The sequence below is a fragment of the Mobula hypostoma genome, chromosome 16 (genome assembly GCF_963921235.1).
Source record: "Mobula hypostoma chromosome 16, sMobHyp1.1, whole genome shotgun sequence".
NCBI classification, from domain to species: domain Eukaryota; kingdom Metazoa; phylum Chordata; class Chondrichthyes; order Myliobatiformes; family Myliobatidae; genus Mobula; species Mobula hypostoma.
Genome location: NC_086112.1, coordinates 68,935,843 through 68,959,144, shown reverse-complemented (window position 1 = coordinate 68,959,144; position 23,302 = coordinate 68,935,843). Strand labels below are relative to the sequence as shown.

The 23,302-nt window shown below is 41.1% G+C and overlaps 1 protein-coding gene across 3 annotated transcripts in view; it reads left to right on the top strand.

Annotated features, from left to right (window-relative positions):
• LOC134357473 (centromere-associated protein E-like) overlaps positions 1-22,205 on the top strand; it is a 158,802-nt gene extending 136,597 nt beyond the window's left edge. For all 3 annotated transcript variants that reach the window (XM_063069091.1, XM_063069090.1, XM_063069089.1), the window contains exons 46-50: positions 14,894-15,003; positions 15,100-15,197; positions 16,606-16,771; positions 18,759-19,120; positions 21,650-22,205. In XM_063069091.1, the coding sequence (XP_062925161.1) occupies positions 14,894-15,003; positions 15,100-15,197; positions 16,606-16,771; positions 18,759-19,120; positions 21,650-21,747 (834 nt within the window). In that variant the 3' untranslated portion in view covers positions 21,748-22,205. The remainder of the gene's footprint in view (positions 1-14,893; positions 15,004-15,099; positions 15,198-16,605; positions 16,772-18,758; positions 19,121-21,649) is intronic.
• Positions 22,206-23,302: the final 1,097 nt, after the last annotated feature.

Here is a 23,302-nt window from a genome sequence, read left to right as displayed (position 1 = left end):
TGGGCAGAATTTGTGTGCCTTTATGAAGGAGAAACAGTTTGAAGCCCCCTCACTGGGCTTGTATGGAAAATTGGCTTATTTGCTAGCTTTGCTAACAGCTGCTAGACTCAAGTGGTGAGAAGACCACATTTCTTAACAATGTACAGCTAGGGACAGTATGATTTGGGTCCAACCAAACAGGCAAGTTGGGATGTTTCGATTAATGGAACCCCAATTTGAGCGAACGCTGTGTAAATACTGCCCATACACAATTATCCATTGGCAAGAAATAACAGATCGTGCACTGCATACAATTATAAAGAAAGTGTATTTACTAATTTTCTAATTACAATTAAAGCAGTCCAAATGTGCACATCATTGGAGCTCATTGTCTCATTATCACCGATTTAGACTTAGACACAGACCCCTGTATTGGGTTTAATTACTTTTATTATGTGACAATGGAGATCCCACCAAGAGACTCTGCTAAAGTGAGTACGAGCATGGGGTTTTATACCTTAAAATACATGCAGCTTGGCAGTTTTCAGGGGTCAAAAGTTCTTGCTTAGACCTTATTGACAAGGTTCATGATGCTTCCATGCCGTACACAAATTTAGACGTGGGGTCCCCATAATTACAATCCGTTCCCCGTTAATTAAAAGAAACTAAGCAGATAGTTCTGTAGCCTTGAAGGCCAATGGTTCCTCCTTGCACACAACATCCATGCTTATCAGTTCTTCATTACTAACAGGACTTGTTGCTAATTAGTACAAGGAGATAGAACCCATTTGCTTTTTATCCTGCTATCCTTGTGATTTTAAGACTGAGAATTAAGGGTTAATTTTCTTCCACAGTCCCCTCCTTTTTGATCATTAGATCAGCTTTTCTCCTTCTCATCTTCCAGATAAGGGGCTTCATAACCTGGGGGGCAGAGGGCACATGTCTAAACAAGTATCTCCATCATACTCAGGATCAATGGGTTCCAACTTCATCTTTGGAAACATCTCTGTGATTCCATGCCGGGGCTGGAGTACCAGGGCACATGTAAATCTAAAGGTCCCTACTACCAATGCTAGTATTAATGCACAATGCTGCACCATTGTCCACCACCCTCCTAAGAGATTCCCGAAAGGCCACCACACTCTGGGTGGGTTTTAGTTGTGGACTTCTCCTACCTTACGTATGTCTTCACACTCTTCTGAATAATGGTCTGCCTGATGGATTATGTTCTCGGACTCATTGGGAATATAGATACAGCATTCCTGTCCTATAATAGCACAGGTTCCACCTTTCTCAGCTAGTATGAAGTCCAGAGCCATTCAGGGCTACCATTCTTATGACTACTACCTCAATGCTGCTGAGTTTCCTGCAGGGCCAAAGAGGTATCACTGGCCATCTTTTCCAGGGCTGAGGTCATTTGTTTCCATTTTTGAGCTGCTCTGTCTGCCCTGAGCATAGGAAACATAATCATCCAGAACCTTTCAGCATCAGCGATAGCTCTCTTAATCTGGAAGTTGGGATGCAAGTTTAAGGATTTTTAGGTGCCACAAAAAGGGAGCCACACAGGCCAAATAACAGGCTCCTACCCAGTTCTGGGGCAGCCAGGGATAGGCCCAGTAGCTGCAGACAAAGTAAGTACCGTTATAGGGAACCGTACTGAAAGTGACCTGAATGCCATATTTGCAAAAAATCTATGGCATTTCCACTTGGATTTCGATGGGTGTCACCTCTCTCAGGTGTACTGATCGTGGCCCTTCTAAAGAATAAGAGGTTACTTCCAAGTGGGTCATTGGAGTGAAGGGTTTGTAGACAGTAGCTAATATCAATAGACCTCACTTTCCCTGACCCCAAGAGGTGGGTTCACTTTACACACAATTCTCCCACAGGGAACTGCTCAATACTAGGAATGGGGGAAATGGGACACGTTATACTTGGGTTGATAGGAGCCCTTAAAGGTCTCCAAACTATATCCTTCCTGTGTCCATTCTTCCTTGTTTTGTCATACCTGTGTTTTAATCCTGTCCTTCACAGTTTTCCTCTTCCCTCTGGTAAGTGGCCCCATTCTGTCAGAGGACCCATTAAGCCACTTTGTTCTTCTCGAGGGGAACAGCCCTGAAAGGGTTACCTCCCTGCCCCAGCTGCGAGTGCATATCCAGCAAGCAGAAGCATTCATGCGCATGACAAATTCATAACTAAGAGACAAATTTATTATGCAGTGGGGCCTTATTTATATACAGGTCGGCCCTCACTAATCTGGCACCATTGGGACTTGGAGTGCTGGATTAGTGAAAATGCAGAATTACAGAAGGATCACATTAAGTGCCGGATTATCAAAGGAACTGGATTACAGGTAATTGGATTAGTGAAGGCCAACCTGTATTAGGGGGCCTGTGCCTACAAGAGTCCAAGTAAAATAACAACTTCCATTTTTATTTTTTGGGGTCACCGCTTCTCCCTCACCATGACTGAAGCTTGCACCGCCTCCTGTGAATCCAGTTGGGCTTTTTTTCTACCTTTTACTGCTGTCCTTGTCACCAAAATCATGTGATAGGGCCTCTTCCATCTAGCAGAAAGAGAGTCTTTCTTGAGTGTTTTCACATATACATAGTCCCCTGGTTTAAGGAGATGATTATTCTCTTTCCCCGGCTGAGGCAATGCAGCCGCCACTTGCCCTGATTCAATCTTATGGCTTCATCCAAAAACTTAATTTCAATAGTATTCTTGTCAGTCCAGGCCAAAGAGGCTTGGGCACTTGTTAAAGGAGGTTGAGGTCCGGCTGGCATTGGTCATCCTATTAATACTTCAAATGAGGTTAATTTAGTTGTCCGATTTACTTGATTTCTTTGAGTATATAAAGTCATAGGAAGGGCCTCCGGACACTTCAGTCCAGTTTCCTGACATGTTTTAGCCAATGTATCTTTTATTACTCTATTCGTTCTTTCCACTAACCCAGAAGATTGGGACTGATACGAAGATGATACTCCCAAATGAAACCTAACGCTTGGTCCAATTATTTGATTAGTTTCCCTGTGAAATGAGTCCCTCAGTCGCTGTTAAATTTGTATGGCACCCTAAATTTGGGAATAATCTCCTTCAACAAGGTCTTAACCACCGTTCGTGTATCATCCTTTCTAGTGGTAAAGGCCTCAACCCACTTAGAGAACATATCCACTATTGCCAACGGTATTTATTGGCAACCACGTGCACAAAGTCAGTCTGCAGATTTCACAGCTTCTCTCAACCTGTTCTGCAATTACTGTCAGCCCTGCTGCAAACTATTGTTGTATCTGATGTATAATACTCACCTTTCCTACCTGACCTTTCCCTTGCACTAACCGAATAAGGGCATGTAGGAAATTTCCGGGACACACCGGGCGATTATCTGGATGCCTCCATACCCCTTCAGAATCCTTGAAGTATTGCTTGTCCCTCCATAACCCCCTCTCCCCTCTCTGGAAACCCTTCCTAGGCAGCAAACAAATCCTGCAAAGTAGGAGTAGGAGCTGTTGGACTGCATTGCACTTGCATAAGCATCTGCATCACTTTTTCATTAATGGCAACCTTTTTAGCTGCTGTATTGGCGGGATCATTACCCTGTGCTATGGGGTCTGGAGTATTAGTGGAAAGTTATTACTTAATGACAGCAATTTGTTTTGGTAACTGCATTGCTTGCAATAAATTCTTAATAAGATGCACATGTTGTATAGGTTTCCCTGATAAAGTAATAAACCCTCTGTTGCCAGAGTGACCCAAAGCACTCCAAAAGCATATCTAGAGTCTGTATAAATCCAGGTTCGTGTCAGAGCGGACATTCTTTGGGCAAAGGCCACTGCCTCTAATGTCTCAAAAGGAGTCACTCTTGCATAACCTGCCAGTACAGTATAGTCATTAGGCTTACAAGAGGAGCCATCCGTAAAGAGCATCAAGTGCAGGCTGTCAAGGGGCACAGTGGAGAAGTTGGGTCGGGGTGACGTGACAGTTTCAACTAAGTCATGAGGTTTGGGGGATTCCACCATAGGGACCAGTGTAGCTGGGTTGAGAGCCGGTTCTCTTTGAAGGTTAAATTTGATTTGCTGAGCAACATGACCTTGTAGCCCGTTAGGCGGTCTATGGTAAAGTGCTGTGCAGCTGCCGCATTGAGAAGCAGCATCACCACGTTAGCTGTCAGCATAGTACAAGTGTGGTCTAGTACAAATGGTGCAGTCTTTTCAACCATCACTGCTGTAGGTGCCACTATCCTTAAAATTCCTAGCATTCCTCTAACTGCTGGGGGCTATAGTGTGGAATAGTATGCTACAGGTTGTCTTAGACCCTCGTGTTCCTGGGGCAGTACCACACTGGCAAAGCCATAAGATAGGAACAGAATTAGGCCACGGCCCATCAAGTCTGCTCCACCATTCCATCATGGCTGATCCTGGATCCCACTCAACCCCATACACCTGCTGTCTTGCCATATCCTTTGATGCCCTGACTGATCAGGAAATGATCAACTTCCGCCTTAAATATACCCACAGACTTAGCCTCCACATCTGTCTGTGGCAGAGCATTTCACAGATTCACTACTCTCTGGCTAAAAAAATTCCTCCATATCTGTTCTAGGAGGTTGCCCTTCAATTTTGAGGCTGTGCCCTCTAGTTCTGGATACTCCACCACAGGAAACATCCTCTCCACATCCACCTTATCTAGTCCTTTCAACTTTCGATAGGATTCAATGAGATCCCCATGCATTCTTCTAAATGCCAGTGAGTACAGGCCCAAAGCTGCCAAACGCTCCTCATATGTTAACGCCTTCATTCCCAGAACCATCCTCGTGAACGTCCTCTGCACTCTGTCCAATGACAACACATCCTTTCTGAGATATGGGACCCAAAGCTGTTGCCCAAATGCAGTCTGAGTAGTGTCGTATAAATTAACCTTCTGGGAGTCTTGCACGAGGACTCCAAAGTCCCTCTGCACCTCTGATGTTTGAACCTCCTCCCCATTTAGTTAATAGTCTGCACTATTGTTCCTTTTACCAAAATGCAGTATCATATTTTTCCAACAATGTATTCCATCTGCCACTTTTTTGCCCATTCTTTCAATTTGTCCATTTCCTGTTGAAATTGCATTGTTTCCTCAGCACTACCTACCCCTCCACCTATCTTCGTATCATCTTCAGACTTTGCCACAAAATCATCAATTCTGTTATCCAAATCATTGACATACAATGTGAAAAGTAGCGGCCCCAATACTGACCCCTGAGGAACACCACTAGTCACTGGCAGTGAACCAAAAAAGACCCTTTTCTTCCCACTCTCTGTCTCCTGCCTGTCAGCGATTCCTCTATCCATGCCAGTATCTTTCCTGTAATGCCACAGGATTTTATCTTGTTAAGCAGTCTCGTGTGTGGCACCTTTATCAGATGCCTTCTGAAAATCCAAATAAATGACATCCACTGCCTCTCCTTTGTCCACCCTGCTTGTTACTTCCTGGAAGAATTCTAACAGATTTATCAGGCAAGAATTTCCTTCACTGACTTTGACTTATCATCAGTCTCCAAGTGCCCCAAAACATTATCTTTAATAATAGACTCCAACATTTTCCCAACCACTGAGGTTAGGCTAACTGGCCTATAATTTCCTTTCTTTTGCATTCCTCCCTTAAAGAATGGAGTGACATTTTCAATCTTTCAGTCCTCTGGGACGATGCTAGAATCAAGTGATTCTAAAAAAAGATCATAACACTTTTCAGTTCCTCATCTCCTCTCTCATGCGTTTGTAATTTCCTTTATTCCTTTGAGATACTGACACATGTGACTTGTGTTTCTCCCTCTCCAATTGCAGTATGATTTCAATCATATTATGATCTGTGCCTTCCAAGGATTCCTTTACGTTAAGCTCCCTAATAAGATCTGGGTTATTACAAAACACCCAATCTAAGATGGCCTTTTTCCGAATAGGCTCAAGCACAGGCTGCTCTAAAAAGCTATCTCATGGGCATTCAACAAATTCCCTCTGTTGCGGTCTGACACCAACCCGATTTTCCCATTCCCCTTGTATATTGAAGCCCCCCATTGCGGTTGTGTCTTTGCCTTTGTTACATGCCTTTTCCAGCTCCCTTTGCAATCTCAACCCCACATCTTGGCTAATATTTGGAGGCCTATGTATGATTCCCATAGTGGTTTCTTAACTCCACCCACAAAAATTCCCTGTCTGAATGCTACACACATATAAATACAGCACCTTCAGTCTTGCATTCTTCACCCTTTTGAATTTTGCCTCTGTGGTACAATTTAACTCTTCACTCTGTCTGCATTTGTACACAGTCATTGGCTTGTCCTTCCTTGCACTATCATCTACTTGTAAATCCAATTGAGAATTTGTCACTGAACTTGAAAAGGGCTGTTCACTCACGATTGCCACGCAACCTAACAGTTTTATAAAGAAGAATGAGCAAAAATTGCAGTGTTGATGTGCAAAGCTGATAGAGACCTATCCATTCTGACTGAAAGCTGTAATTGCTGACAAAGGTGCACCAACTAAACACTGACTTGAAGGGAGTGAATACATATGCAATTGATTTTTTTGTTTTATATTTATAATTAATTTGGATCTCTTTGTAGAGATGTTGTCACTTTGACATGAAAGAGTCTTTTTCTGTTGATCACTATGAAAAAAGCCAAATTAAATCCACTGTGATTCAATGTTGTAAAACAATAAAACATGAAAACTTCCGGGGGGGGGGTGGGGGTGAATAATTTCTCTAAGCTTCACTGAGCTTTGAAGAGAATGCAGAGAGGTTGCATGTGAATGATCATGTTCCGATGAAATGTAATTCATCTTTGAGTCTGAGTGTGCCACGGCTGTTGATTTCTGTGTGGATGAGTGTGCCTACAAGAGCTTACTGTACATACCCAAGTCAAAAGCTGTAGATAGGCAAAGAGGCTTGTAGTCTGCTGAGCGCGAGATATCTGGCGTTCAAGCCTGGCGACCCAGGTGTGCAAAAGAAAAACGGGGTATGACTTGCAGAGGGCTATTTCAAGAGCTAACGAATAATTCCAAGTGAGGTTGAAGGGAATATCAGATGGACATCAGTTCTGGCAGAGTTTGCAGCCCATCACTTCCTGCAAAGTGAAACCCAACATCATCAATGGCAGTTGAAAGGGAGAATAAAACCACAGCTATGAGGATCTGTGATGATCTTGTGATCTCTGTCTTGAGGCCAACATCGGGGCTGCCTTTCAGGGGGGTGAACATGGAATATCTGGTAAGGCTTTGCAAACTCGTGCCTACGAACTGGCGGTGGTGTTCAAGGACATTGTCAATCCTTCGTTGCTGGAGTTGGAAGTTCCCACCTGCTTCAGAAGGGCATCAATAATATCAGTGTCCAAGTGAGCGGCCCCAACAACTATCATCCAGTAGCTCTCACATCTATGGTGAGGAAGTTCTTTGAGAGGTTGGTCAATCTACTCCTGCCTCAGCAAGGACCTGGACCCACTGCCATAGACCTATTGTCACAATAGGTCTATGGCAAGTGCAATCTCATTGGCTCTCCATGCAGGCTTGGATAAGCTGGGCAATACAAATATCTATGTCAGGATGCTGCTTATTGACTATAGCTCAGCGTTTGACACCATTATGCCTATAGTCCTGAGAGAAAAGCTAGAGAACCTGGGCCTCTGTACCTCTCTCTGTAAATGGATTCTTGACTTCCTAACTGGAAGACCACAATCTGTGTGGATTGGAAATACCATCTCCACCTCACTGACAATCAACACTGGTGCCCCCAGGGATGTGTGCCTCGCCCATGACATCTTTACACCCTTGACAGTGTGGCTAGGCATGGTCAAAAGCCATCTATAAATTTGCAGATGCTTACAACCATTGTTGGCAGTATCTCAGATGGTGACGAGAGGGCATACAGGAACAAAATATACCAGTTACTTAAGTGGTGTCACAGTGAAGACCTTGCACTCAACATCATTAAGACTAAAGTGCTGATTGTGGACTTCAGGAAGGGTAAGATGAGCGAAATTTACGCTAGTCCTCATAGAGGGATTAGAAGTGGAGAGAGTGAGCAATTTCAAGTTCCTGGGTGTTGATATCTATGAGGACCTAACTAAAAAGAAGGCAAGATAGTGGCTATATTTCATTAGGAGTTGGAGTAGATTTGGTATGTCACCTAAAACACTGGCAAATTTTGGCAGATGTACCATGGAGAGCATTTAACTGGCTGCATCACCATCTGGTATTTGGTGGGGGGGTGATGGGGGAAACTATTGCACAGGATCAAAGTAAGCTGCAGCGAATTGTAAAATTAGTCAGCTCCATTATGGTTAAGGTTTCTATTGCTAAGCTGAGGTATTTTATTTTAGCAGTTTTCTATGAAAGCAGTGTGTCGTGCTGATGAGTGTTTTGGCTTTGGCTAAAGATAAGGAGATATATTGTCCAACTTAAGGAATGTTGTGTTAGCCAATAAGCACTGTGAGTAAAGCTGTATACCCATCCACTACCTGAATGAGCTCCAATGTTTATGTGCACATTTAGAGTGGTTTAACTGTAATGGGCACTTTTATTTATTTATTTTTCCCTACTAACTGTTTGATAAAGCTAAAATTAGTAAACGTACTTTATAATTCTATGCTAGCCTACAATGTTATTTCTTGGTGAACGATAATTGTTAATGGTCAGTATTTACACAGCATTTGCTAAAATCGAGGAGCCATTGGAATTCCCAGTGTTGCTGTTTGGTTGAACCCCAAATGATACTGATGCTAGATGTATATTGTTTAGAAAGGTAGCCTGCTCACTGGTGAGTCACGTAGCTGTTAGAATAGGCTAACTAGCTAAGTTTGCATACAAGCTCTGGTCAGAGGATTATATTTGTGGGGGCTTCGTCCAGGTTTCAGATGCTGTGTAAACACTTTTTAAGGATTGATGAAGTGGTTGTGTGTTTAAGCCAGTGTCAGGGGAAGTGATTAAGGTACTTTATTGCATGATGCAATTTGAAGAGGTTATCCACAAATAATGCTCGTGTTCTGAGCAGGGTGGATATTTGAAGCCCTGATGAACTGCTACTTCGAGTGCTGAGTTGTGTAAAAGTTTTAGGAAAGTTATGCTGATTGAATGGCATTTTGACCAATCAGCTGGTAAGGATGCCCTGTTAGTCCAGACTACCAGTGACATAACTGAAGTTGCGCTTTCTGATACAATAGGAGAACCTTTGGAGATGGGGCCACGGCAGTCTATATTTTTAGAGAATTGGGGGGATTGTAGCTGAGGGTGAAGACTTTAAAGACGAGTTTTTCTTAATTCTGCAAAGTGAGGAAAAGGAGTTGTCTGATGTGAACGGTTCAACGGGTCCTTCAGTGGTTGATGAAAATTCTGAGCTGTTATTAGCAATTAATTCACTAGTAGATAAATGCCCAGCAGAGCTTAGAATGAGCCTTAGGCATATATTCCAGGAGAAAGTGGAAAATCTTTCTCCATATGTTTTCAGGCTAGAGAGATGGCTGTATAGCTTGTTCCATAAAGGGGCCATTTAACTGGCTGAGATAAATCGATTAAGGATGGAGCAAGTTGTGAAGGGTGTGCTGTCATGCAATGTGATTGCTTTAAGCATTTGAATGTCTCATGACGTGTCCCCATCCCTCATTTGTTGAGCTGATCAAAGAAGGGAGAGAGGAGGAAAATACAATGGAGCAGTGGGAGGTTTCCATCAGCAGGGCAAAATCTTCAGTAGTAGCCTCTGCTGGCACGTCACCTGACGTCATGCAAGTGGGGATTTTGCAAGATGTAGTGAAAGATCTGCAAGCAGAGGTATTTCAGTTGGTGTTGGCTCGTGCTGCCACCAAGTGTGACAAGTCCGAAAGGACACCAGACCCACTGGAAGGACGTAGTAAGCAGAGGGCTGCTGTCTCTTGACGAGGGTAGCAACCGGTATTTTCTTTTACAACTGTGGTGAGGATGGACTTTTCAAGCAGGAGTATGAAGGGCAGGAAAACCTTTGGAAAGTAACCTAATGGTTACTCAAACAAAGAAGGAAGTCATGAAACTTCGGAGGGACCCGGTAAGGGAATGGACTTGTGTCTCGGAGAGAACACGTTCCAAGCAATGTATTAAGAGAAACATTAAAGTTCAAAATCTTATTCCCGAAAGCTTAGTGGGACCAAGCTCGGGTGTATCCATACGGATCGAGGACATTTTTTCTAGAGCCTCTCAGGTTACTCTACTCTACAGATCCTTTTATGACCAGTATTTGACGCATTTTTCATTGACGCCACTCAATGCCCCAGAAATTTGGCCCCTTAGTACTGATGATTACCCATATGGTTGAAGCCAGAGTTTTTGGAAGCAGATGTTGGAGCAGCTGAGATCCTTGATACATTAGTGTTGGTCTGCCTGGATCCAGTTGTAAAAGGTGAAGCTTCCATTGTTGTGGGGATCAAATACTCCCATTGTGAGAAGGCTTGTGGGAGCATGCAAGGAGAGAAATGGAGAGAATTTTTTTGAAAACCTTGTCCATTCACCCAGGTGTTCAGAGCTGCTTTTGAGAAAGTGCAAGTTTCTCCTAAGCAGGATGATGAAGCATAAACGAAGGAACTATGTGGTACATCTAGTCCAAACCCATTGTGTTACATCCTGGGGAAGTAGCTAGAGTGATGGGAAACCCCAAATTCCCCAGATTGCCCAATGCTGAGGCCCTTCTGGTGCTCCAGAAGATCATGAAGTAGAGTCACACTTACCTGCTGGAATGCTTGTGAGACCTGAACTGCTGAAACCTTCAGCTGTCCACACAAACATGATAACAGTGATTGTCAGGAACACCTTTGGGAGAGAGAGAGGTCACTCTCAGACATAGGATGTCGATGGCATATCTTTTCCCAATGACCATAATGTCTAACTTTTTGGTGAGAAAACTGGGGGAGAGAGACAGTTTCCTGGATCGGGAAATTTAACAGCTAAATCATTCAACTTTGGTGACTCAGTGGTACTAAAGGGATGGAAAAGGAGCCTAGCAGAGATGATGTTGAAGCTCAAGTATGTCTTTTCTACTGATGAGTTCAATATACGTTGCTCCAGGAGTACTCACCACACCATCCAAGTAATGGAATAAGGTCTCGACGGTTCGCACCAGCAGAGATGGAAGCTGTTCTGAAACATCTGCTGAAACTGAAGGAAGCTGGAAGCTGGACTCCGAGTCGAGGAGTCCCTATTTGTCACCCATGGTGATGGTGTATGGAACAACTTGATTTAGTGTGTATGGATTTCTTCTCCATAGACCCTGATTACAGCAACGCTGCAAATGTCCTGGTCATCACAGATCACTACACCAGATATGCTCAGGCCTTCCCCACAAAGGATTGGAGAGCATCCACAGTTGCCAAGGTGTTATGGGAGAAGTATTTTGTTCAATGTGGCCTCCCAAGCAGACACAGTGATCAGCAAAGGGATTTTGTGTGTTAGCTCATATGTGAGTTACATTCTTGGAGTCGAGAAGTTATGGACCACTCCATATCACCCTGGGGGTGATCCTCAGCCCGAAAGGTTCAGTGGACATTGCTAGACATGTTTGGAACCCTGGATGCCAACAAAAAGAACAAGTGGAGTCAGTATATTGGGCATTTGGTGCACTGTACACAGAATGAAGCTACTGGATATTCATCATCCTATTTGTTCGGGCGTGAAGCGAGATTACCTGCAGATCACTGTTTTGGAGCCAGCAGTGAAGACTTGCCGCAGAAGACACATCTCAAGTAAGTGTCTAACGTGAGAAAAGAACTGCAAAAAGCTTGTGAGCTAGCAGCAGTTTCTGCTACCAAGCAAAACCAAAAAAACAAGAGGAGATGTGATCAATAGATTAGGTTCTCTCAATTGACACCTGGAGACAGAGTTCAATAAGAAACTTATGCTACCAGGAAAGCATAAGCTGGCCGACCACTGGGTAACTACGCCTTGCGTAGTGGAGAGCCAGATGCTAAATGTGCCAGTTTCCCGGGTGAAGCCAGATGATGGAAATGGTCCTGTCAAAATTCTCTGTTGGAATGTCCTTCTACCCACTAGGGCAGGAAGTACGTGTTGACCCAGAGCCTGACACGGAACCTACATCTAGTAGGAGAACTCTGCACAGAAGGACGAGAACAGAAAGGCATCCAGCTGACAACAGTGAGATTTCAGTGGAAAGACCTGAAGAGGGACCAGCCAGAGAGTACTGTATAACTGGAGGTGAAGCAGAGCAGTCAGAAGAAGTGTCTGAAGCTGACAATGAGTTAAGGTCTCAGATTTGAGAAACCCCTTAGACATGCTGGGGAAACAGCACTGCATCCATCCCAATAGTGAGATATGTTACTGCCATTTACAAATGAACTGAGGGTCTGAAATCGCAAAATTCATTTGAATACTGTTATTAATTACGGTCTAATGGTCATAATAATAATAATAGTCATACTGTGAGGACATGACTATTTTTGGTGGGGGCAGAGGGGGCAGATAGACACCTTAATACCCTGGTTAAGATGTCTATCGCTAAGCTGTGAAGTATTTTATTTTCGCAGTTTTCTGTGGAAGCCATGTGTCCTAATGAGAAGGCTTTGGCTAAAGGTAAGAGCCATGTTGTCCAACTTTGGAATATTGTGTCAGCCAATCAGGATGGTGAGAAGGAGTGAAGGTTCTAGAGAGACTTGATCAACAGTAGTCTGGTATGGGGCTGATGCAAAGGATGCTTTGCGAGATGGAGTCCAAGAAGGGGAAGTTCTACCTACGATTGGTGATGAGAATTCAGTGCTGTGAGTAAAATGGTACACCCATTCACTATCTGAATAAATTATAATATTTATGCACATTTAACTGTAATGGGCCTCCACGACCTGGATCAACATGTTGACATCATGTGGAGGCTTGCCTGCTTCAAGGACTCATCTGGCGATGCCAACTCGAGGCCATCCATGTTGGAACAGCTGTGAACGAGATGCCAGACAAAGACTGATCTAACCCCCGCTCCTGAATGGACAGACTCGCATCTGCCCCTCCTGGGCCACACCTCATCATGAATCAAGCCAACTTTTCAAACTTTGCAAAGCCGAGTCCATCAATGCAGTCATGAGCTGGAGGAGTGGCTTAACAAAAAAACGATTAGAAGTGTGAAGAGAAGAACACCTGCTATACAAATCAACACAAACTAATGGGCACTTTTATTTCATTTCTATTGTTTCAATTAACTGTTTGATAAAGCTGAAATTAATAAATATACTTATAATTCTATGCTGGTGTGCAATCTGTTATTTCTTGGTGAATGATGATTGTTAATTGGCTGTTTTTACACAGGATTCACTAAAATCGAGGTGCCGTTAGTAGGAATTCCCCTCTCCTCCTCCCCTCTGTATCTGCAGATTTTCTCTTGTTTATATGTAATCACTGAATGAATTAGCTTATCAGCTCAGTCAATTACACATCTCACATCTGAGCGACTTCATGATGTTTGGCATAGACCAACAGGATAATAAGTGATTCCTTTTTTACTCATGAAATACTTTCAGTTTTCTATTTTTTCAGGTAGATGTCAGTATTGTTACAATGCTAAAGCGGATTACCTCCATATATAATGCACAAAAAACAAACTGGCTTCGTTGTCCCAGCCTGAAGTTATAAAGTGCAATGCACTTGAAATGTGCTTGTTATTATTTCAGTGCCATGTATTATAAGCAAGATCATGAGAACTTGATGCAGTTTAGCGGATTTCATTTTTATTAACCTAGACCGTTCCTATAGTTCGTGGACTAGGCAGGAAGCCAGCTGTGTTTAGAGGTTAACTATAAAGGAGTTAAATATGAAATCTTTTCTTTGAGAATTTAAAATAGTCTGTTATTGAGAATAATGTCATAAAGATAACCTTCCAGCTGATTACATCTATTTATGCCTTTTCCCCTCCTGTGCACATTTCACGATCAACTGCACAATATAATTATTATGTGGTGCCACATTGCTTCTTTCTCCAATTTCAACACATTTAAAATTATCATCTGCCACTTAAAGACAATGGCTCAAGCAAAGCCATTGAGAAAGACAAAAGTTATAGTATATAATTAGATGATTTCTAATCAATTTGGATATCTCAAATACGTACATTCAATATTCAAATCTAAAATAGATGCTACTAAGGTTCTGTGAAAGTTAGAAAATACAACTATTTACATTATGAACACCTTTTATGCATCAGTATACTGTAATTTAGGAGGTGCCCATGGTATTTTCTCTTAATGAGAGAATTTTTATCAAAATAAACTTGATTAAATTTTTAAAAAGCGGAGATTCCGTAATCTGTCCCCATTTGGTGGTACTTATAAATATTTTCTTGTACGATCTCACTTTCCTGTCATGGGAAAAGTGCAACTTTACCCCAACAGAGTAACATTTTTTGAGATAATTATGTACGTATCACAACGTTGGCCTCTTGACCTTACAGAGTCATGCAACTAGATTTGGGAAGAGAGTGTGAAACTACTCAAAGCCCGTAAGACCTGATCACTTTCTTTTGAAAATCCCTGCATTTAATCTTATCTGTGTTTAAAATATTCTGATTCTAGAAGAAATTTGCTGGAGGAAAAGGGGTTACCAAGGTCTAGCAACGTGAGCTAATCCGCTGAGTTTCTCCACCAGTTTGATTATTGTTACCAGATCTGTAGTCTCTTTGTGCCTTCAGCTATCTCATTCTGTTCATAATTGTTGAAAACTGAAAATTGTTTAGATTGTTTCAAATTTGAAACAATGGTGACAGCACCCATGCCATTGAAATAGAAGACTATCATTCTGATATTGTTTGAAAGTCATAGTATTTATCAAAGTGCTATGAAAATTATATATGTAAGTTCAATGTCTGCATTATACTGCAAGGAATTAATCACCAGGATATTTTTTTGCATTATTTGTCTGATCTGCAGGCTAAGCTGGATCTAGGAGCTCAACCTTGCGAAGAAATGAAAGAGCTGAAAAATCGCTTGTTTATATTGGAGATGGAGAAGGTTAAAGAAAGCAACAATTATGAAAAGCAGTAAGGATATCTTTTTAAAATTCTGAACTTTTAAACTAAATTTATCAGATATTTTCACTTAATTACCTTGAAAATAAAACAAATTGTCTGTTGTAGGATTAGTTCTTTAAAAGCCAGCTTGGAGCATAACAAAGAGCTGTGCCGACAAACCAAGGAAAAACTGCGAAGATATCAACAAGAACAGGATACCACAAGTTAGTTTCTTAATTACCCACAAACTGGGCAAAATTGCTAACACTTATACATCTTTTTATTTTATTTTAACTTTATGTACTGAAATGAGAATCAACTGCATGTAGGTTTGAGGTACACAGAATTTTCCAAATGTAGGCTGCATAATGTAGCACTTTTTAAAACATCACCAGATTGTAGAATATGGGTAATAAAATTTATGCCATTAATTCATTTGAAATTTCTTATTTTGGATGGGCGGATAGGGGAGTTGCAAAACACCAGAAATACAAAGCTGGACAGCACATTGACACAGAAGGCGGTGTTGCTACCTGCAGCTGCCCTGATTCTGTCCTCCTCTGTGTGGTATTTGCACGTTATCCTTGTGGCTGGATTGGTTTCTCTCAGCTGCTCTGGTTTCTTTCCATACTCCCATATGCTAGTTGGTAGGTTAATTGGTTACCATACCGTAGATGGGTGGGGAGAAAAAGCAGATGAGTTGATGGACGGGTGAGAGTATGTGTTACAAGAAGATAAATGGGGGAATGTGTTTGGTGAGATTGTTAAGAGAAATAAATGTGTTGATGTTTTGGATCAGTGACCTTCCATCGGAATGCTTTTTTTCCTCCCTCCTCAAAGGATGTAAAAGAAGCTTACTGAAATCCACAAGGTATATATCTGGAAGTAGATTGGAAAACAGGTTTTCAGACCAGCAAGGTTAAAAGGGAAACCCAATATAGATTTTCAAAATATTAGGATTTTGAACAGAAAACTGGGAAGAAAAAGTAGTTACTATTGAACGTGACTTAATATCATTCATAGAAAAGAGAATTTCTCTAATAAATTTTTCCTTAGAAGCCTATTAATGTATCAGCGGAGACTGGTTTTAAAACTGAGTCATCTGTTTTATATCCTTCAAAACCTTTCGAAAACCCCAAAACATTTGAAAGAGTTATGTCATTCATGTCATCATCGGTATTGCCAAAGAAGGTTGTTACACAAAATCTTCCATAATTTATTCATCTGTTTATTTATTAGGGCCTGGCTGTTTAAGTCACTCTAGGTAAATGTTTTTACTTTGAACACAAAGTGTGGGTATTACAGATAATTAAGAATTGAACAGGAATGTGCATTGATTTTTGGAAGTACAAGAGGGCAAGCTTATTTTCTACCTGGCTCGTGTCTCTGTCTCACCAGAGCTTTGAGAATTTGCGCTCCTTGTATATGTCTGCAAAATTGTGACATCTTTCAAATAGTTATTGTTGAATTGACTATATAACTGTTTTGTTTATATATATTCATGTTAATTGCTCTCAATTTGGTTAAATCTACTCCCTTGCCCTAGGCAAAACATTGTAACTAATTCGCAGTAGCATTGTTTGGAATATTTAACCTTTGTCAATAATTTTTCATTTTTAATATTTCCTCCAGTTATGTTTGAAAGTAATAATGAAAAATGTTCTACTGATGAATCTCTGACATGTGGTGGTGGAAGTGGAATAGTTCAGAATGCGCTGGTACTTGTATTAAAGTCTGAAAAGGCCAAACTTATTCAAGATCTAAATTGCGTCAAAAAAGAAAATGCACGCCTTGCAAGGTAAATTCTTGCACTTATTTAAATTACCTTTTATTCTGTTGATTCTAAAATAAACACTAGCCTTGTGGTTACATGTGTTGATCGATAGGTGGAATATCCATATATGAGCCTTGAACTGAAGTTTAACAACAACTCAATACCCAGTTTATTTCCACCATTTAGAAGGTACAAATGGTTGGAATACTGTCTACTTACCTAAGTGAGTGCCTGCTTAATAACACTCAAGAAATTTGACACCATCCAGCATACAACAACCTGCACTTTTGGCGCTTTCTTTATCATCCTAAGCATTTGTTTCCACTACCTTAGTTTAGTATCAATAAAATACACTGCAAATGCTTGCCCAGGATGCTCAAAAAACACCTTCTGCACTACAATTCTGATTAAAGTGCATGACAAAGGCAACAGGTATGTTCAAACTCTACTATTTGTAAGTTCTCTTGCAAGCTGCACACCATCATAGCTCAAAAGTCAGTTTTCTCATCATTAATAGGTCAAAATCCTGAAGCAGCCTACTTAATATCACTCTGGGAGTACTTTACCAGAATCACTTCAGCAATTCTAGGGTACGATTCGCCATCATCACCTTGAGTGGTTAGAAAAGTGCAGAGTGCTTAACATTCTGATTTTTGTCCAATTGGAAAATCTATAAATCAAATTGTCTTTGTAATAAGAGTGCTAATTTGATATAAAAATTCAGGATCTTAAGACTTTTTTTTACCATGAATCTCATTTGACCTAAACATGCATTTCTCATTGTCCTCTGGAAGTTACGAAACATAGAAAATAGGTGCAGGAGTAGGCCATTCGGCCCTTCGAGCCTGCACCGCCATTTATTATGATCATGGCTGATCATCCAACTCAGAACCCTGCACCAGCCTTCCCTCCATACCCCCTGATCTCCATAGCCACAAGGGCCATATCTAACTCCCTCTTAAATATAGCCAATGAACTGGCCTCAACTGTTTCCTGTGGCAGAGAATTCCACAGATTCACCACTCTTGTGTGAAGAAGTTTTTCCTAATCTCAGCCCTAAAAGGCTTCGCCTTTATGCTCAAAATGTGACCCCTCATTCTGGACTTCCCCAACATCGGGAACAATCTTCCTGCATCTAGCCTGTCCAATCCCTTTAGGATTTTATACGTTTCAATCAGATCCCCCCTCAATCTTCTAAATTCCAACGAGTACAAGCCCAGTTCATCCAGTCTTTCTTCATATGAAAGTCCTGTCATCCCAGGAATCAATCTGGTGAACCTTCTTTGTACTCCCTCTAAGGCAAGGATGTCTTTCCTCAGATTAGGGGACCAAAACTGCACACAATATTCCAGGTGTGGTCTCACCAAGGCCTTGTACAACTGCAGTAGTACCTCCCTGCTCCTGTACTCGAATCCTCTGGCTATAAATGCCAGCATACCATTCGCCTTTTTCACCACCTGCTGTACCTGCATGCCCACTTTCAATGACTGGTGTATAAAAAGTGGGCATGCAGGTACAGCAGGTGGTGAAAAAGGCAAATGGTATGCTGGCATTTATAGCGAGAGGATTCGAGTACAGAGCAGGGAGGTACTACTGCAGTTGTACAAGGCCTTGGTGAGACCACACCTGGAGTATTGTGTGCAGTTTTGGTCCCCTAATCTGAGGAAAGACATCGTTGCCATAGAGGGAGTACAAAGAAGGTTCACCAGATTGATTCCTGGGATGGCAGGACTTTCATATGAAGAAAGACCGGATGAACTAGGCTTGTACTCGTTGGAATTTAGAAGATTGACGGGGGATCTGATTGAAACGTATAAAATCCTAAAAGGATCATGAGCTATCATGATAGAAAATGTCATGAGATTTAGTGCTCTTGTGCTAAACTGCATGCTTTGGTTTCCTATATTATAGTTTAAATATTCAAGTTAAAATTTCTGTGTAGTGTTGTGAACTTGTGATCCTCAAGAAAAATTATCTGCAAATGGTTCAGACTTTTTCTTTCCCTTTTTAGGACCATGTCAGAGTTAAAATATGAAAATGCTAAATGGAAAGAGAAAGCATTTAAGCTTCAAGGAAAGGGCAGAGTATCATCAGAACATCAACGTGAAACTGATCCACCTACTTTGACTCTATGTCCAGAAGAGGACATCACTCCTTGCTCATTAACAGAACAATCAAGAGTGTCAAAAGTTAAAACTTCAGAATTTCTTTTTCCTGAAATCAAAACTGGTGCCAAACAAGATGAAAATTCACTCACTTCAGAAAAAGTGCTAACTCTTGATTCACCTAAAGTATCATCATTTGGCACAGAATCAAAGTGGTTATTGCCTTGCTCCAAGATTTTTGATAACTCCCAGCTAGGTTTCTCAGAAGGTGAGTTCAGATGGTTCAAATGCTGCTGATGTTCTAACTTAGTGATTAGTGAGAAATAGTTAACTAATTTCAGATTTGACTGGGTAAGTCATGAACTTCCCTCTCGGCCCAAAATGTTGACTGTTTGTTCATTTCCATGGATGCTGCCTGACCTGCTTAGTTCCTCCAGCATTTTGTGTGTGTTACTCTTAATGTACTGTTTGAGGATAGAATCTAGAATACAACAATTTGAAGCATGAGGGAGGGGGAGATCGGAGAAAGTTGGTCCACGGTATCTATAAACAGATTACTGGGGAGGAACTTTAGAATAAATGTCCTTTGTCGACTATATAAAATTCTCTGTTTAAAAGTGATGCTGTATTACTTTGCCAGCCATGGTAATATAACAACAGTGTGCTATCTATAGACTCTTTGCTGGAATGCACTAAATTGTCAAAAGATTACTATACCTCCTAAAAGTAGTGTACAATATTGATCTTTATAGCGTGGAGGAAAGGAGTCATTTGAAAACATTAACTCCATAGTTCCACTTTAGAAAACAAATTAACTAATTTTCTTCTCCAGAACTGTAAATAGGATGGAGCTGCACTATCCTGAACCAATATATAGAATGAAAATTGTTTCCCCCAATTTAGAACAATGAGCTTAAAATATATTTTAGCTACTGAGGAAAATTAGATCAGCCCTAAATTTCTTGCAGTAAGAGACTTGTTTTTATATGGAGCCTGAAATTCCTGTAGGCTTATTTGATATCCAAGGGTTAGTGATTTCCAAGGGTTAGAAGTGTTATAGGTAATCCAGAAATCTAAGTTCCCTCTCCTGTACATCTCAATAGCATGTATTCATTCATCTGAACCATCTTCATTTTCTTATACTTATGAACATGCAACATCAGAGGTAATCCAGAGATTCCTGCTTTTTCATCTACTACCTAACTGATTTCTCATACCTCACTTTCCCCTTTAACTGGTTATTGTTCACTTTAGAACGTCTGCAAGGGTTTAGTGACATCGTTGGCCCTTGCAGCTGATGGTAGAAACCATCCTGGATTTGTGCTAACAACTGCAAAAGTACCTTGAGTCTCTTACCACTTGTGTTGCTCTCCTCTTGTGCACGTTAAACACAGTGTGTGGCTTGATATTAATTTTGGCTGTAGTCCCCAAAGGAATATTCATCCCCACAGTTTTCCAACTTGGCAAAGAAGGCCTGCCTGCCTCCTACTCTGTTTTACCGACTGCATTTCCTGAGTTGCAGGGTGACCATCTTTTTAAAAATATGCTCTCCATGTAACTCGAATCCTCACAGATATATCATTAGGCCTCCAGGTGATATTCAAATTTCAAAGTCCAGTGTTTCAACAGGTCAAGCCTTGCTTCAGTCACGGTCATCCAATTTCCAAAGAATAGGCAATAGCACAAGTTGGATGCTGCACAAAACATGGAAACAGGAGAATAAGTAGGGTGTGTGTCTTAGATGCAGAATATGAAGCGGTTAAAGTGAAGCAATAGATCCAGTGTCAATCAAATGAACTGCATGTTCGGTTAATGCTCTGTTTATCCTGTGTATCCAATAATGGATTTTGTAACTGATAAGAAGCAGTGTAAACTAAATTGCAGAAATTGACGAGCGAGATTTGTACTGCAATTTCAAAGAAAAAATGGATCTAGATGATTAAAATGGACAAGGGTACAGGAAGAGAGATGAATTGGATATCCCCATAGAAGGGTCAGCTAGAGCACAATGAAGTAATGCCTTCCTTTGCTTTAATTCTATGAAATGAGGAAGAAGGTAACCCAGGGACAATTACTTGGCATAAAAGGCTTGATGGAAAGTAATTAAATAGGCAATACATGTTCTAGAGCAGCTTTAACACAAAAATAACCCATGCAGGTGGAATTTTATGAAAAGTGAAGTCTTATACACCACCAGGTAATTCTTCGTTTGCTACTTACTTTTATACTTTAGAGTAATTTTTATTCCTTACACTGTGCTGCCACAAAACAACAAATTTCATGACAGGTGTGGGTGATAATAAACCTGATTCTGATTTTTCTAGGACCTGAAGCAACTCAAAGAAATAATCACTCAAAGTCTGAGAAGGATAAGCATTGGACCAGCAAATAGGCTTTAATAGTATTATGAACTCTAAACGTAATGGGCAAGGACTAATTTTTGAAACAGAATTTGTTCCTCGGTAAAGTGGAACAGAATGTTTAAACAGTGAAATAGTACTTGGAGAAAAATACAGCAGCAGTTAGGTGCTATATACAAATTACAATGAGATGTATATAATGCAAAAGAGAGCAAAAATAGTGAGGTAGTGTTCATGGGTTAATTGTCCATTCAGAAATCTGATGGTGGAAGGAAAGAGGCTGTTCCTATAAAAAGAAAAGTGTGTTTCTTCAAGCCCCTGTACCTCCTCTCTGGTAGTAATAAGAAGAGGGCATGTCCTGGGTGGTAGAGGCCCATAATGATGGATGCCGTCTTGAGCCATGATTTAAATTAATTTTGTTTTTTTTTTGTCTTTAGCTGGAAGTCCTCAACGAAAACCTATATCTGGTGAAAATGAACGTGTTGACTGGTGGCCCAAACCCTCTGCTTCAGATCCTCAATGTAAAATGCAATGAAAATTGACCAATGGGCAGTGTGATTAGATGAAAATCCATCAAATGGATTCATTGTTGCTCTGTGGACAGCTGTTGTCGTGCTGCTCTCTGAACAGTTACTTAACTGACAATTTGCTTGAGCCTTGCAACTCCGATTCTCATTGATACACTGGGTGATGTAATAGTAGGGTTTTTCTTCTAACTGTGGTGAACAAGACTACAAAATGCTGATATTGAGTGCCTACATTTGGAATACCTTGTTCCTGGCATTGGTATTTCTGGTTTCTGATTTTGTATTATTTTCAGCAAATGCAGTACTTGTATCAAATGAACAAAGATAATAGCTTAATTGTGTGGAGTATTTTCTGTATCAATGCTGTACCAATTTATGTAGCAACAATTGAACAACTTGCTTTGCTAATATTATACATATGTACACATACTAAAGAATCTATCAAATAAAATTTGTCAATAAGTAGTGAGAGATAAAAATTGCATTTCCTTTATAATTAACCATCGAAGTCTGCAAGAATCCAAGTTGGAAGCTAAGTGCAAAGCATTGCTAGGTATTGGTCATAAGGAACTCACCATTTATGTATTGTGAAGTTAATCTTGAAAAGGATCTCCTTCATAGCTGTTGGAGATTCAGCAGACTGAAGAGGATGGAATGGAACAAATAACTAAGAAAGAGCAATGGAAATGTGATAGAGGGAATACCAAAGCAAGACTAGAAACATAGAAAACCTACAGCACAATACAGGCCCTTCAGCTCACAAAGCTGGACCGAACATATCCTTACCTTAGAAATTACCTGGGGTGACCCATAGCCCTCTATTTTTCTGAGCTCCATGTACCTGTCCAGGAGTCTCTTAAAAGGTATCCGCCTCCACCACTGTCGCTGGCATCCCATTCCATGCACTCACCACTCTCCTGCGTTTTTTCAAAAAAACACTTACCCCTGACGTCTCCTCTGTACCTACTTCCAAGCACCTTAAAACTGCCCTCTCATGCTAGCAATTTCAGCCCTGGGAAAAAGCCTCTGACTGTCCACATGATCTATACCTCTCAACATCTTATATACCTCTATCAGGTCACCTGTCGTCCTCCATTGCTCCAAGGAGTAAAGGCCAAGTTCACTCAACCTATTCTCATAAGGCATGCTCCCCAATCCAGGCAACATCCTTGTAAATCTCCTCCGCACCCTTTCTATGGTTTCCACATCTTTCCTATACTGAGGCGACCAAAACTGAGCACTGTACTCCAAGTAGAGTCTGACCAGGGTCCTATATAGCTGTAACATTACCTCTCAGCTCCTAAACTCAATCCCACAATTGATGAAGGCCAATGCACCATATACTTTCTTAACCACAGAGTCCACCTGCACAGCAGCTTTGAGCGTCCTATGGACTTGGACCCCGAGATCCATCTGATCCTCCACGCTACCAAGAGTCTTGCCATTAATACTATATTCTGTCATCATATTTGACCTACCAAATGAACAACCTCACTTAATCTGGGTTGAACTCCATCTGCCACCTCAGTCCAGTTTTGCCTCCTATCAATGTCCCACTGTAAC